General features: G+C 47.2%; 1 protein-coding gene and 1 non-coding gene across 2 annotated transcripts in view; one reads left to right on the top strand and one right to left on the bottom strand.

Moving 5' to 3' along the window:
* Positions 1 to 17106, top strand: part of KATNIP (katanin interacting protein) — a 236339-nt gene that overhangs the window by 104932 nt on the left and 114301 nt on the right. The window contains exons 7-8 of the mRNA XM_006070561.4: positions 7383 to 7650; positions 15906 to 16037. Coding sequence (XP_006070623.4) covers positions 7383 to 7650; positions 15906 to 16037 — 400 coding nt within the window. The remainder of the gene's footprint in view (positions 1 to 7382; positions 7651 to 15905; positions 16038 to 17106) is intronic.
* Positions 9452 to 9524, bottom strand: TRNAG-UCC. Its single transcript has one exon. It is a non-coding gene; the product is annotated as a tRNA-Gly (tRNA).

The following is a 17106-nucleotide window of genomic DNA, read 5'->3' as shown; positions in this document are numbered from 1 at the left end:
TGCAACTCCATGGACTGCAGCATGCCAAGTCTCCCTGTCCATCACCAACTCCACATGGCCACAGCTTCTTCCTGTTACGATTGATGAGCTGTTCCTCTTGAATCTGGACCACTGTTGATTGGATACAGGAAGTCAGGCTGTTCCATCATCTGATGGTGTCAAGTGCTACTGCTCACCCATTTCTGAATCACTGTTTCAGAGAGAAGATGTTCCAGGGCTAGAGATCAGGGCCTTTTCAGACAACTGACTGTTGAGGGTCCTCCACACCACTGTTCCTACCACTCCTATAGGGAATTTAGTTTCAGGAGGAAGGAGCAGGATTTAAATGTACATGTAAATACCTATTTTTTTTTCCTATTTATAAAATTGAGAACAATGCTTACAATGAAAAATTAAGTAAAACTGGGCTTCCCTGGTGGTACAGTGAATTAGAATCCACCTGCCATTGCAGAGGACATGGGTTTGATCCCTGATCCAAGAAGATTCCTCATGCTGTGGGGCAACTAGCCCGAGAGCCCCAACTGCTGAGCCTGCACATCTAGAGCCCGTGCCCTGAAACAAGCAAGGCTGCCTCAGTGAGAAGCCTGAGCATGGCAATGAAGACCCAGTGCGGCCAAAAATACGTAAATAAAAATTAATTGCCATTTAAGGTGAAACATTTAAGTAAAACAAAGCTCCCATAATGCCACCCCCAATGAAGAATGTTGTTAATAGTTTGATGTTGATTTTCCCAGGCTTTCTGTATGCCTATGTGTATGTGGCTCAGATGGTAAAGGATCCACCTGCAACGCAGGAGGCCAGGGTTCAATCCCTGGGTCAGGAAGATCCCCTGGAGAAGGGAAAGGCTACCCACTCCAGTATTTTCTTGCCTGGAGAATCCCATGGACAGAGAAGCCCTGGAGGGCTACAGTCCATGGGGTCACAAAGAGTTGGACACGACTGAAAGACTAACACTTTCACTTTCATACATACAAATATGATAATTATTTTAAAAATCAGGTTTATAGGTACATTTATCAACGTGCTTCTTTTACTTAAATCTGTTTTTTTTCTGAATAAGCACAAAAGATCTGCCTTATTCTCTGTAAGGGCTGCCTAGAGCTCCATGGACACCTGCTCTATTAGTAATGTAACCCATCTCTGACAGATGAATATGCAGATCATTCTCTATTATAAATGATGCCTCAACAGTCTTTGCTGCTGAAGGCTGAAGGATAAATTTCTAGACGGACGGCAGTGAAAGGTATGCACGTGTTTCATTTCTAGTTAGCATTCCTGTGTCTCGGCCTCCAAAATACATCTCAAAAATGCATCTCCCATCCCCACTTCTGCCACCACCTTCCTCTTTACCTGCAACTGTCTGCCCTACATCCATCCTGACCCACCTCTCAGAATCCACTTGGCAACCAAGAGCCGTAGTGATTTTTTTTTTAATTAAAAAAAATATTTATCTATCTGTGCCAGGTCTTAGTTATGGCACACGGGATCTTCAGTCTTCATCGTGGCATGAATGAACTTTAGTTGGGATATGCAGAATCTAGTTCCCTAACCAGAGATTGAACCCAGGTCCCCTGCATTGGGAGCACCAGGGAAGTCCCCTGTTTCTTTTTTTTTATGCATTGATTGTCTGAGCCTTTGCCATCTTGCTTCTCTGGTGGCTCAGACAGTTACGAATCTGCCTGCAATGCAAGAGACCCAGGTTCGATCCCTGGATCAGGAAGATGCCCTGGAGAAGGGAATGGCAGCCCACTCCAGTATTCTTGCCTGGGAAATTCCACAGACAGAGGAGCCTAGCAGGCTACAGTCCATGGGGTTGCAAAGAGTAGGACACGACTGAATGACTAACACTCTCACTTTCCTTTTGCTTACTCCCCACCATTACCTCAGCCCTTAGTGTAGCATGCCTATATGTGGAAATAAAAAGATGGTAATAGTGGCCACGTCTTCTTCGCCCTTGGTTGGACCATGAAAGTGTCTGTTTTATAGTTGGATAATCTAGAAGGAGTAGAGATCAGGGCTTGAGCGCACACGTCATGACTCTGCCATCTAATCATTGTGACAGGTTGGACCTGCTTGAAGGTTATAGACCTCAGTTCGCCAACTTGGGGAGACTCCAGAAATTCAGTCACTTAAACCATGAGGTTGCCACCTGGTGAAGGCAATGAAGAGGCTGGAGGGAACCTGCTCAGCTGGCCGTGGGTTCTAGAATCCTAAGTGTCTGACTCTGTACCAGGCTCCTCTGTCCATGGGATTCTCGAGGCAAGAATAGTGGAGTAGGTTGCCATTTCCTTCTCCAGGGGATCTTCCCAACCCAGGGATTGAACCCCAGTCTCCTGCATTGCAAGCAGATTCTTTACCGTTGGAGCCACCAGGGAAGCTCAATCCTAATGTCCCATCCAAATATTTCCTGGAACTGGGAGTGGATGATGGATGGCTCTCCTCAGCCTTAGACATTAGTAGGCAGGATTCTGGGCCCTGGGACTGATCAAGATTCCCTGGAAGACGCAGCAGTCTCCCAGCTAGGAATTTCCCAGTTTGCTGGCACCCATTTAATCATTTTGACCCACATAACTGGATGAGAATACTAGGGAGGCAGAAAGAGGGGTCGCCCACTGTTTGTTTTTAATACTTATTTGTTTGTTTGGCTATGCTGGGTCTTAGTTGCGGTACATGGGTATTAGTTGTGGTACGTGGGATCGTCGATCTTCACTGTGGCATGTGGGACTCTTGGTTGCAACATGTGGGATCTAGTTCCTGACCAGGGATCGAACCCAGGCCCCCTGCATTTGGGAGCAGGAAGTCTTCGCCACTGGACCACAAGGGAAATCCCAAGGAGTTTGCCCTCTGTTTTCTCACTCAGTCTTGCCTTCCACCTCTGCAGAACATAAAACTGAAGATGACCCCATCTGAGATTGGGGAGAGAGTGGGCTAAGAACAGGAGCCAATTCCTCATCCCGTTGTAACAGGAGTTCACGTTATCATTAGAGTAACTTTCACCCCACCCACCTATCTTGCAGGGTTATTGTGAGGATCAAATGAGAGAAGGAGTTGAATTGTAAAGTGCAGAGCGTTATTCCGCTGTAAAGGATTACTGCTTTACAGTCAATGCCTCTGCTGTTAATCAGCAGGCCACCCAGGAACTCATGTTTCCCTGTGGAGGAGCAGTAACTCTGTCCTCCAATGGCCCACCGCGATCAGACTTTGAAGACACGAGCCACGACCTCAGTCTGGCTTCCAGGCAGGTTGCATGGATCATGTCAATACACTCAATTAGAAGACCTTGTTATTAGCTTTTTAAATGCCTTTGGTAAATACGTGCTCCCTTTCACATAGGCTTTTCCAGTCACACCACCACTGACATTGACCAGATCAGTCTTTGTTGTGGGAACTGTCCTGTACATTCTAGGGTGTTTAGCGGCATCCCAGTTTAGCAGCTTTACCTACCAGTTGCCTCTAGCACTCCCTTCCCCTAGTTCCAACTAAAAACATCTCCAGTCATTGCCAAATATCCCCTGGGGGGCAGAATCATCCACAGTTCACATCACTTCTTTAATAAAACAGTTCAGCGAGGTCGGGATTTTTTAGCTCATTTTTTAGGGATATCATGCAGATGAGGGAAGTTAAGTTACTTGCCATGAGTCACATCACTAATGTCACCTCCCAGGCAGGTGGGTGCTCTCCACCCCTACCCAGTCATTGGCATAAATTAGTCATTCAGCAAATATTTGTCAAGCATCTACTATGTGCCAGGCAGTGTTCTATTTGTTCAATAAATATCACTGATACATTGGGCAGGGTGGGAGGAAGAGAGGTGTAATAGGTAGGTAGCTGTATTAGCGTCCTGGGAAATTCCCTGGTGGTCCAATGGTTAGGACTTGGTGCTTTCGCTGCCCAGGGGTTGGGAAACTGTAAAAAGTGAAAGTGTTAGCCACTCAGTCGCGTCTGACTCTTCGCAACTCTTTGCAACCCGACCCCATGAAGCCCACCAGGCTCCTCTGTCCACAAAATTCTCCAGGCAAGAATACTAAAGTGGATAGCTATTCCTTTCTCCAGAGATCTTCCTGACCCAGGGATGGAACCCAGGTCTCCTGCATTGCAGGTGGATTCTTAACCGTCTGGCTACCAGGCCACCGTCTGGCAAAGTGATTGGGAATCTAAAGTCCCTCAAGCCTCGTGGCATTGCCAAAAAAAAAAAAAAGTTTCCTATTGCTGTTGTTAACTTAGCACAAACTTCGTGGTTTACCTTAAGTCATGGAGCTCAGAAGTCCGAATTCAGCTTCACTGGTCTAAAGTCAAGACATCCTCAGACCTATGTTCTTTCTAGAAGCTCTAGGGGAGAATCCATTCCCTTGCCTTTTCCAGCTTCTAGGGGCCACCTACGTTCCTTGGCTTGTGCCCTTTCTTCCTTCTGGGCCAGCAGGGTAGCATCTGCTCTCCTTCCTAACCTCTGCTTCCATCCTTGTATCTCCTCCTTCTGATGCTGATCTTCCTGCCTCCTCTTAGTAGGACCCTTGGGATTACATAGACCCTCCCTGGATATCCAAGATAATCTCCCCCATCTCAAGTTCATTAACTTGATCACATCTGCGAAGTTTGTTTGCCATGTAAGGTGACATTCACCATCCAGGGGATGAGAACATGGACATCTATGGGGCCCACAACAGTCTGCCCTCTGGCCCCAAAAGATTCACGTCCACACGCAAAATACATCCATCCATCGGAAGGGTCCCCAAAGTCTCAACCCATTATACTGCCAGCTTAAGTCCAAAATATCTTCTAAGTCTCATCTTCTCAAAACTCTCAAATCTCATCATTTACATCTAAATTGTGTAGGAGTGAGACTATGAGTGTTACTTTTCTTAGAACAAAATTTCTCTCCCTCTGTGAACTTGTAAACTAGAAAATGAATTATCTGCTGCAGAATACAGTGGTGGTTCAGGCACAGTATTACAATTACAGACGTTCTCATTACAATAGACAGAAAATTAAAGGAAAACAAAAAAAGAGTCACCAAACCCAAGCAGTTTTGAAATCCAACGGGGCAATCTCCATTAGGTTTCAAGGCATGGGAATAATTCTCTGTGGCCCAGGCTTCCAGCCTCGGGGCCCATGGCTCCACCCTGAGAGTCATTCTTCCTCTTGCATGAAGGGTAGTGGGCATTTGCAAGTACACAGTTTTATCTACCTGTTTCGTGCCTGTAGAATTTTGGGAGTCTGACAGCTCTCTTTTATTTTGTCCTTTCTCCCTCTCGTTCAGTCCAAGCTGGCAGTGTTTCTGCTGGTATGACATTCTCAAAAACCACGTGAATTTCCTATGTATGTCTCTAGGATTCACTTCTAGAGAGTGAACAAGATACTCCGCCACAGATCTTTCCTGGATAATCCTATCTCTATTCCTGGCTTCCACTGAGCTGTCTATGGGGATTCATGAGTCACATGTCTCATCTCTTCAAAGAACCTTAAACTTTATTGAATAATCTAAACTGTGGATCCTTCTGAGGTTTTAACCAAAGGTTGTCCAGCCACACCCTTCATTTTTTCTCCAGAGCATGCTTTTCTAACAGTGCTGTGCTCAGTCACTCAGTCATGTCCAACTGTTTGCAACCCCATTGACTGTAGCCCACCAGGCTCCTCTGCCCATGGAGATTTTCCAGGCAAAAATACTGGAGTGGGCTGTCATGCCCTTCTCCAGGGGATCTTTCCAACCCAGGGTTTGAACCCGGGTCTCCTGCAGTGCAGGTGGATTCTTTACCATCTGAGCCACAGCCACTTATACCCAGGACTTTCTAACAGTGAATTTCCTAATTTTAGCATCTTTTTTGATCTGGATAGGCTGAGAGCTTCCCAAATCATCAAATCCCAGTCCCTTTTTACTTAACAGTTCTTCTCTCAGTCTGTCCCTTTCCTCTAGTATTTTACTGTAAGCAGCAAGAAGAGACCAGACTGTATCTTTAACTCTTTGCTTGGAACTCTCTTCAGCTAAATATTCAAGTGTATCATTTAAAGTTCCACATACCACATAACTATAGGACACAGTTTGGCTAAGATTCTGCTGCCACATAACAGGATTTTCTGCCCTTTAGTTCCCAATAACATGTTCCTTATTTCCTGAACCCTCACCAGCAACATCTTTGACGTCCATATTTCTATCGTCAGGCTTTTTAGGATGATTTCTCTAAGATGATCAAAGTTTTCTATATGGTCTCACTTCATGAGCCCTCACAAATCTACTGGGTCCAGGGATAAGGACTTAAACGTCTTTGGGGAGTCATTATTCAGCCTGTGCTGTGCTGTGCATAGTCACTCAGTCTTGTCCAACTTTTTGCCTCTCCATGGACTGTAGCCCACCAGGCTCCTCTGTCCATGGGATTCTCCAGGCAAGTGTGCTGGAGCGGGTAGCCTATCCCTTCTCCAGGGGATCTTGCTGACCCAGGAATCAAACTGGGGTCTCCTGCATTGCAGGTGGGTTCTTTACCAGGGAAGCCCCATTCTTTACCAGGTTCTTTACCAGGGAAGCCCCATTATTCAGCCTACCACACAGCTCTTAAGTTTATGGTCAACCGTAAACTTGATTGTTTCTCATGGTCTCACATCTATGTTAATTATGACAAAGACTACAGGGACACACAGCTAGGCTGACAAAACTCACTGGTTTCCCCAGACAGTCCAGGGTATACTTTTGTCCCCGTGTAAAGGCAGTAGTGCCCTTATTCTATTTCCAAATTATCCTGGCTTCAGGGATCAATTTTCTGATCACCATAAGTATAGACCTTAATGCTTGGTCTCAAGATAAGTCTCATGGAGATGAAACATATACAAAAAAAAAAAAAAATCAAGCAACTATAGTTGAGAACTAAATGTTACAATGTTTATAGGTGCGTCTAAACATCCTTCAGTATACAGGGCAGCCCCCCACAACCATCTGCCAGACATTTTACCACCTGGAATATCAGGATCACTTGGAGACCTTTGGGATTTCTCAGTCAGGGTGTGGCCCCTGGACCAGCAGCATCAGCATCACCTTGTTACAAATGCAAGTTCTCAGGCCCCATCCAGGCCCACTGAATCAGAAACTCAGGGAATGGGACTGCACAGTGTTTTAACAAGCCCCCGTGTCAGAATTGTTACACACACAGTTTAGTGGCATCCTCAGCCTGTGAAGCCACGATTAGTACTATGAATGTTGCTCAGTCCAGACGGGAGTTGCTCGTTGCCCCTTTATTTTCTCATCTTCAAAGTGAGGATGGCACATGGGTAGAGACGGTTTTAGTAAATGTTAGTTTGATGGAAATAGTTCTTTGATTCCTGTGATCTATTTTCAAAGGCGTTTTTCCTCAAAGGAACATATTTCATTTTTTCCTTCTCTTCTTGACTTTTGGCAGGAGCTAAGAAAAAGCCTGGAACTTAGTGTCAATCTACAAAGGAAAGAAAAGGATGGTTCCAGTGATGAGTATGACTCTATCGAAGAAGATGTACTCCCTGAGCCGGAGCCCGAGGACCAGGTGCTGGTGGGCTGTCCCAGAGACGACTCCCCTCTTTCCCGAAGGGACTCAGTGCAAAAAGATGCTCCCGAGGACCAGGAGACAGAAGAACGCCCTCCCCAGGGCCCAGACACCCTCATAGTGCTGGAATTTAACCCGACTTCCAAAAGTAAGCTCTGTCTTATGTGGCATTTCTTTGCCTTTGATGTCTCTAATAGTAGGGCTTAAATTTCCAGCCGTACTTTGATTTTCAGCTTTGCATAGACTGTCTCACAGGCCAGGGTGTATATCAGTTCAGGTCTCTGCGGATTGACAAAGGTGAAGGCTCCCAAAAGCTTACAAATGACCCTGAAATTGCAGATGGTAAAGTCTGGCAGATAGTTGCAGTGGGGTCTCCTGTGCATTGTAGGATGTTTATCAGCATCTGCACACCAACTGGCTGATGAAACTGACTTAAGCGAAAGGGACTATTTATTGACCTGGATAACTGAGGAGTCCAGGACTGTGTTGTTGTCGTTATTCAGTCACTAAACTGTGTCTGACTCTTTGCCACCCCCGTGAACTGTAGCATGCCAGGCACCTCTGTCCTCCACTATCTCCCGAAGTTTGCTCAAATTCATGTCCATTGAGTTGGTGATATGATCTAACTGTCTCATCCTCTGTTGCTCCCTTCTCCTCCTACCCTCAATCTTTCCCAGCATCAGGGTCTTTTCCAATGAGTCAGTTCTTTGCATCAGGTGGTCAAAGTATTGGTGCTTCAACTTCAGCATCAGTCCTTCCAATGAGTATTGTGGGTTGATTTCCAGGACTATAGCAGGACTCATATCTCTTTTCCTCCTCCCTCCTCCCTTCCCCTCCTTCCTCTTATCTCTGCCTTCTTTCATCTTGGTACCATTCTTAACGTGGGTTCTCCACATATAGACACAGAATTGAGACATTGGCTTTGCAACTCAATCAGAAAGTGGATTTTTCTTCCTAAAAGTTCCAGAAAATCCTCAGGCTTGGCTCTTGAACCCATATGGGGTGGCGTCTCTGAACTAGTCACTGTGGCTCTGATTGGCCAGGTCCAACCAACAGGACTGGGGGTATGATTATCACCACCCAAACCACATGGACAGAGATAGGAGTTTCCAAAGAAAAAATCAAAGAGCGTCTGAAGGAGAAGGAAAACAGATGGGCACTCATGGCAGTGGTCCACTAGAGAAGGCTTTTCAGGAAAGACCCTAGAAGGGACATTCCTGGCAGCCCAGCAATTAAGGCTTCACCTTCCAGTGCCGGGGTTGTGAGTTCGATCCTTGGTTGGGGAGCTAAGATGCGACATGCCTTGCAGCAAAAAACAAACAAACAAACATAAAACAGAAGCAATATTGTAACAAATTCGATAAAGACTTTAAAAATGGTCCACATGAAAAAAAAAATCTTTAAAAAAAAAAAAACCCTAGAAGGTAAAATCAGCAAAACAATTAGTGGGTTGGGCAGGGAGGGACCCATCTACAATAGTCCTCGTCTCTGATTCCCAGCTGGCATGGCCTCTGCTTCCTCCTCCCTTTCTGTTCTGAGCTCATTTTCCCCAGAACTGGGTGAACCAAAGAAAAGAAATGAGGGAATGTTTGAAGTCAGGCAGTGAGCGCACTGGTCTGCTCAGGATGCTATAACAATGTACACAGACCAGGGGTGGCTTCAACAGTCACAGTTATGTATTTTTTCATGGTTATGGAGGCTTGGAGTCCAAGATTAGGGTGTCGGCGAACTTGGTGTCTTCTGTGGCTTCTATCCTTGGATTGCAGATGGCCACTTTCTCCCTCTGTCCTTACCTGGACTTCCCTCTGTCTGTTCCTGTGTCTTTTTTTTTTTTTCCTATGACCTTATCTTATTTATTTATTTTATTTGGCTGCACTGGGTCTTCATTGGAGCATGCAATATCTTCAGTTGCACCATGCAAACTCTTAGTTGCTACATGTAGACTCTAGTTCCCTGACCAGGGATCGAACCTGGGCCCCCTGCATTGGAAGCACAGAATCCTAACCACTGGATCACCAGGGAAGTCCCCTGTTCTTGGGTCCTATCTCCTCTTCTTATAAGGACACCAGTCATGTTGGATTAGCGCCTACTCTAAAGGCCTCATTTTATTAATACCTTAACTAGCTCTCTAGAGATGCTATCTCCAAACACAGTCACATTCTGAGTTGCTGGGGATTAGGACTTGACCATATGAGTCTTGAGGCAGATCTGGAAAATCTACACCCCACGGTTGAGGTCTGCAGACAGGAGAACATTTGTCCCTTGGACATGCTCCCTCCTCCTTGCTGGGCTGTTCCCTCCACAGAGATCACTACCTTTCCTTTCCTCTCCACTCTGACCCATGAAACCCAGCTCCTTGCTTTTCCTAGAGCCTGCCTCCTCCAGGAAGCTTTCTTAACACTCCCAGCCCAGCTAGCTAGGTTGCTGCCTCCTCCGCTCCTGTAGCATCATCTGGCCCTGGTCTCGCTGCCCCCCGTGGCCTTTCTTCCCCTTTCTTCCCCTCCGGCCTGTGAGCTCCACCAGGGCACAGTCCAGCTCTTCCCCTCCGTTGCATCTCCAGCATGCAGCCCCTCACCTGGCACATTCAAGTCATTCAGGGATCTTTGTCAAGTAAAGCAAGGACTTATGCCCCCTCCACCCACCCCTGCCCCTACCCCACCTGCTGGGTGGCTCAGACAGTAAAGAATCTGCCTGCAATGCAAGAGACCTGGATTCAATCTCTGTGTCAGGAGGTCCCCTTGGAGGAGGAAATGGCAACCCACTCCACTTCTTGCCTGGAGAAATCCATGGACAGAGGAGCCTGGTGGGCTACAGTCCATGGGGTCGCAAAGAGTCAGACACAGCTGAGCAACTGACACTTTCACTTTCATGCCACCCCGCTAAAGCATCTGGTGATCAGGATAGTGTTGATGCGTTTCTGAGTGAGACCCACTGGGGCTGCATCCTTGCTGTGGCTTGTGTTTCCTCCAAGGGGACAGAAGGAGGGAAAGGCTGTGAAGAGATTGACTGGGCCCCTGCCCTGGAAGTGGGGGGTGTGGCAGGGATGGGTGTGGGCATGACATTCACTTTCAGGTGTGAAAGACCAGGTCACTGAAGGAGAGCAGCTGGACCCCAGGCAGTTTAAGAGTCATTGCTGTTTAGTCCCAAAGTCATGCCTGACTCTGCTGCCCCATGGACTGTAGCCCCACCCAGGCTCCTCTGTCCATGGGATTTCCCAGCAAGAATACTGGAGTGGGTAGCCATTCCCTTCTCCAGGGGATTTTCCCGACCCAGGGATCAAACCTGGGTCTCCTGCATTGCAGGTCGATTCTTTTACTGCTGAGCCACTGGGAAGCCCTTAAGAGAGATACTTTCCCATAAGCAGAAAGAGAGAACTTCACTTTTTTGCCATTTTACATTTTTTAACAGATTGCTTGGCAGGCCTCACATTGACCATGGTGATGTCTGCCGGGGGTGGAGGGCAGTGCACATGCCCCCTACCGCCACCCTCAGCCACTGCTTTCATCTGCAGCTTCTTAGCTTCAGCAGAGGACAGGCTCCCACAGAGGGGAGCAGGCAGGAGGCTGTTACAAGGTCCCCCCAGACTCTAGCATAGGATTGGAGCTCTGAGCCACTCCTGAGCATTTACTCAAGAGCAGTCAGCAGTAACCTGAAAAGATGTGCCTGGTTCTGGGCTGTCCCTTTATTCATCTGCTGGGCGTGTATCATGGCCCAGGTACTATGCCAGGACAGGACGAGCCCAGTCGTTCTCCTACATCACGTAATCCTGGCAGAGAAAACAGACAATAAGCATGCATGTGTGCTTAGTTGCTTAGTCGTGTCTGACTCTTAGCAACCCCATGGACTATAGCCCACCAGGCTCCTCTATCCATGGGGATTCTCCAGGCAAGAATAGTGGAGTGGGTTGCCGTGCCCTCCTCCAGGGCATCTTCCCGACCTAGGGATCAAACCAAATCTCTTACATCTCCTGCATTAGCAGGTGGGTTCTTTATCGCTAGTACCATCTGGGAACCCTGACAATAAGCACATAACCAGATAAATAATAGCAGTTGCCAACACTGAGTTGTTACTGATATGAGCCAACCACTGTTCCAAGGGCTCTACATATAATCCCTCATTCAATCCTCCCCACAAACCCAAGGGAAGTCTTGTCATTTCACTTGTTTTGCCGATGGGGAGAATGAAGCACAGAGATGTCAAATAACTCATCCAAGGTCACACAGCCAGGAAGGAGCAGAGCAGAAGTGAATCTGCAGCAGTTTGAGCCCAGAGCCTGTGCGCCTGTGCGCCTGTGCGCCTGTGCTGTTAACCTTTCAGTTCAGTTCAGTTCAGTTGCTCAGTCATGTCCGACTCTTTGAGACCCCATGGACTGCAGCACACAAGGCTTCCCTGTCCCTCACCAACTCCTGGAGCTTGCTCAAAGTCATGTCCATCAAGTCAGTGATGCCATCCAACCATCTCATCCTCTGTCATCCCTTTCTCCTCCTGCCTGAGGCTAAATAAATAAACCAGATGAGATTACAAAGTGATGACTGGGCTTTGAGAATCCAGTAAGTAACCCCAGGCCCCTCTGTTTCCCCTTCTAAGTTGTGAAACAAATGAGAGATAGCCATGGGATAGATGAGCAAATGATCAGCTTTCCAACGGATAGGATCGGTGGCTAGGCAGTACTGTGCCTCCGCTATAGACAGATCCCTGGCCCCAGAAGCTAATGGCATCTGCAAGGGGACCATGTGACCTGAGGGCACCCCCTCCCCACCTCCCCTGCCCAGAGGGAAGGACTGAGCCCTGATGGCTTCCTGCCCCCACTCTCTATCCTATTCGTCCTCCTTGTGATCAAGGGGCAGTGAGTGAGTGGCACAGAGAAAGGCAGAAGTTATTTTTCCAGTAACTGGAAAGGGGAGAGTTGGGTCAGGGTCAGGTTAGGAATTCAGGGAGGAGGAAAGAATGGTACCCCCATGGTCTTGAAAGTTGTAAATGTTATAAAACAGGACACTGGCTGGGGAATCAGGGTCAGAGAAGGATGCTGGTAGCTGGAATGGTGAGAACAGCCTTCTCAGAGGAGGTGATGTTTAAATCAGGAATGAGGAGAAGGGGGCAGCCTTGGGAACAGCAATCCAGGTCCAGGGAACAGCAAGCATAAAGGGTTTGAACAGGGAAAGAGCTTGGTGTACCCGAGGACAGAGAAAGGGCCAGCATGGCTGGAGCTGAGTGAACCTAGGAAAGGAAGGAGGGGCAGGCGGGAACACGGTACAAAACGAGTGTCCCAGCCTACTTTCCATGAAGACATGAGGATTCTAGGGTTGCACCAAGAGTCTGGGTCCTTTGGTGCCCTAGGAAATAGCCTTGTATAGCCTTCTGATGGCCAAGGTAGACCTCCGCAGCTGCTGGAAGGCCATCTTATGGAGAAGAGGGAGCCGGTAGAAAGGCAATAAAGTGGTTAAGCAAGCATGAAGTTGCTCAGTTAAGTTGCTTTAAGTTGCTCAGTTGTGTTTGACTCTTTGCAACCTCATGGACTGTAGCCCGCCAGGCTCCTCTGTCCATGGGATTTCCAAGGCAAGAATACTGGAGTGGGTAGCCATTTCCTTCCCCAGGGGATCTTCCCGACCTAGGGATCAAACCAGGGTCTCCTGCATTGCAGGCAGATTCTCTACCATCTGAGCCACCAGGGAAGCCGAAAGTGATTAAGGGGAGGACTCAAACCCTGATTCCATCACTTCCTAGCTCTGTGACCTTGGTAAAATGACTTGCACCTCAGAGTCTTAGTCTGCAATAGTATGTATCAGTTTTCTACGGCTGCTGTAGCCAATGAGCAAAACAATGCAAATTTATTATCTTATAGTTCTGTGGGTCATAAGTGTGATGGGCTAAAATCGCAGTGTCAACAGGAGGCTCCAGGGGAGAACCTGTTTCCTTGCCTTTTCCAGTGTCTAGAGGCTGCTGCGCACCTTGGCCCCTGGCTCCTTCCTCCACCTCCAAAGCTAGCAGCATCGGTGCTCTGTGGCTTTCTTCTGTAGCCACATGTCCCTTTGACCCTCCTCATCAGCAGCCCTTTTCCACTTGTGTGTTTTATTGTGGTAAAATATACATCACTTCAGTTCAGTTCAGTTCAGTCACTCAGTCATGTCTGACTCTTTGCAACCCCATGAATCGCAGCACGCCAAGGCCTCCCTGTCCATCACCAACTCCTGGAGTTTACTCAGACTCACGACAACATTCCTTTATTATTATAACATTCTGTATACAATATTGTAACATTCTACACATAACATTTCTATTCTTTTACCTTCTTCACCATTTAAAAAAATTTATTTATTTGCTTTTCGCTGCACTGAATCTTCACTGCTGCATTTGGAGGCAACTCTCTAGTTGCGGTGGCTTCTCTTTTTGTGGCCCATGGGCTTAGTTGCCCCGTGGCATGTGGAATTTCTCCGGACCAGGTACTGAACCCATGTCCCCTGCCCTGGCAAGTGGATTCTTAACCACTGGACCACCAGGGAGGGCCCTTCTTCACTGTTTTTTAGAGCACAAATTGGGGTCATGAAGTAGCCTCACACTATATGTAACCATCACCACTGTCTTTCACCAGAAGTTTTTTCATCATCCCAAGCTGAAACTTCATCCCTCTGCCACTTTAAAGTGAAGTGAGTGCAAATTGCTCAGTTGTGTTCGACTTTTTGTGACCGCGTGGACTATACAGTCCGTGAAATTCTCCAGGCCAGAATGCTGGAGTGGGTAGCCTTTTCCTTCTCCAGGGGATCTTCCCAATCTAGGGATCGAACCCAAGTCTCCTACATTGCAGGCGGATTCTTTACCGTCTGAGCGACAAGGGAAGCCCACTTTTAAGGACCCATGTAATTACATTGGGTCCAGCAGGATAATGCAAGATAATCTCCCTAGTTTAAGGTCAGCTGATCAGCACAGTTAATTCCCCTTTGCTTTGTCGCCTAAAACTTTCACAGCTTCCGGGAATTAGGATGTGGCCAATTTTGAGGTCCATTATTCTGCCTACCCTCCACTCACTAGGATGGCTGGCTGGGAAAATACATGAGAAAGCATGTGCCAAGGGCCTGACCCAGTGCCGGGTCGTCTGCAGGAGAACTGAATATATGCTAGCTGTCATTCTTACCATCAGCAGCATATTTTCAGCACTTGGGCAGTCAGTCTCCATTTGAGCATTGGCCCTTCTCCTTTCTTCATCTTGTCTCATTGGACATGGTGGGTTCTGGCTCACACACACACACAGGTCTGCCCTTGGGCCCAGGGTGTCAGGACAACCAGGGACCAGCCACTTCAGAAAGTGTAGAGAAACATATGCCCTTCACAAAGTCAAGGGGGGAATGGCAGAGAAGTTGGTGCAAATCAGACAGACCTCACCCACGTCCCCATTATCTACCCTGAGCTGTCAAGAATCCCACGGGGCCCTTGATTCTGGGGCTTCACTCCTTTGGGCCATCACAGACCCCAGGATTTCCTCGGAATTTCAGCAGAAACTTCCCGAGGCTTTCTGCCTTTCCAGGCTGGGGGTTCCCAAGTCCAGGAACTACACTCTTCTGCCTGATTTTTCTCTTTAGTCCATTTAGCCACCTGCCTCGCTGCCCACCGGACTGCTTTCCTGCTTTCCCAAGCATGTCCTCTCATGTGCTTCTTTGTTTAACATTTATTTATTCGGCTGTGCTGGGTCTTAGCTGCAGCTCTCAGGATCTTTGCTCTTCGTTAGGGCATGTGAACTCTTGGTTGCGGCACGTGGAATCTAGTTTCCTGACTGCGGATTGAACCCAGGTCCCCTGCATTGAGAGCGTGGAGTCTTAGCCACCAGGCCACCAGGAAAGTCCCTGTCTTCTCATGTTCTTAAAACTTTGCTGGTTCTAAAGCCCTGGAACCACTGTCCCCAAACTTGCATACGTGTGTACATGCTCATTCACTCAGTCATGTTTGCGATGCCAGGGACTCTAGCCCACCAGGCTCCCCTGTCCATGGAGTTCTCCAGGCAAAAATACTGGAGTGGGTTACCATTTCCTTCTCCAGGGGATCTTCCCCATCCAGGGATTGAACCCGTGTCTCTTGCATCCCCTACATTGGCAGGCGGATTCTTTACCACGGCACCACCTGGGAAGCCCCCTCCCCAAACCTGAGTCATGTTCAAACCTTCATAGTTCTTTTGCCAAATTCACAGCCCACTCGTACTATTTTTTTTGTTTTAGCTATTATTTAAACCAGCAAACTTATTTTGTTGTCTGTATTATTCACACCTCTAATTCCAAGCTAGTGTGGTGCCAGAGCAGGGGTTCCATTAATATTTGTTGACTGAATAAGTGAACAGACAAATAAACAGATGCCCGAGCAGAATGTGCCATCTCTGCTTGCCCCGTGTGTGACATATAAACAATTGTGTTTTTACAGGTAATAAAAAGGAAAGGAATTTGTCTGCTAAGCGGAAGGACAATGCTGAGGTCTTCATTCCCAGCAAACCTGAGCCACACCCGAGTCCCCAGCCCCCAACCATGTTCCCGGATCAAGACAGGGCGTGCTCAAGTAAGAGTTCTGGGGTCCGTGATCGAGCTTGGCACTGGGCTTGCATCACTCTCATTGGGGTACCATGAAGGAGGAGTCCTTGCTTCATCACCCTCCTTCCCCAGGCCTGAGCTGATCTTTAGCAAATGTATTATTAGTCAAGGTCTCCAGAGAAGGACTTCCCTGGTGGGCCAGTGGTTAAGACTTTGCCTTCCAAGGCAGGGAGGGCAGGTTCTATTCCTGGTCTGGGAACTAAGATCCCACATGCCTCGTAGCCCCCCAAAAATCAAAACATGCAACAGAAGCAATATTGTAGCAAATTCAATACAGACTTTAAAAATGGTCCACATTAAAAAAGAAAAAGAAACTTTGAAAAAGAAAAAAGTCTCCAGAGAAACTGAACCAATAGGATGTATATATATATAGGGAGAAATTTATGTTTTTACATTTTTAGAATTAGTTAATTAATTTTATTATTTTTGGTTGTGCTGGGGCTTTGTTGCTGTGCGTGGGGTTTCTCTAGTTGTGGCAAGCCAGGACCACTGGCTTAGACTGAATAGCTGGACTCTGCATGGCTCAGTTGAGTGGACACATAAAATTAATGGCCATAGTTACTTTCTGGGTCTATAGCTAAGATGTGGTTACGATTGAAAATTTGTTTTATTTTTCTTTTTACTTTTAAATGAATTTTCTTACTTTATATGGGTAACAATGCGTGCAGATGATACTACATTATAAAGGTACAAAGGAGTTTATGGTGAAAGATTCTTCTGATACCCTTTTAATAAAATCAGGGTGTTTAATGATTGAGCACTTAGCTTGAGCCAGCCACCACTGTAAGCAATTATTATATTTACTATATGTTTACTTATAATGTACTTATATACATTATCAGATCAGATCAGTGGCTCAGTCATGTCCGACTCTTTGCGACCCCATGAATCACAGCACACCAGGCCTCCCTGTCCATCACCAACTCCCGGAGTTCACTGAGACTCACGTCCATCGAGTCAGCGATGCCATCCAGCCATCTCATCCTCTGTTGTCCCCTTCTCCTCCTGCCCCCAATCCCTCCCAGCATCAGGGTCTT

Source organism: Bubalus bubalis, chromosome 24, assembly GCF_019923935.1.
Source record: "Bubalus bubalis isolate 160015118507 breed Murrah chromosome 24, NDDB_SH_1, whole genome shotgun sequence".
NCBI lineage: Eukaryota > Metazoa > Chordata > Mammalia > Artiodactyla > Bovidae > Bubalus > Bubalus bubalis.
This window is presented reverse-complemented; position numbering and strand designations above follow the sequence as displayed.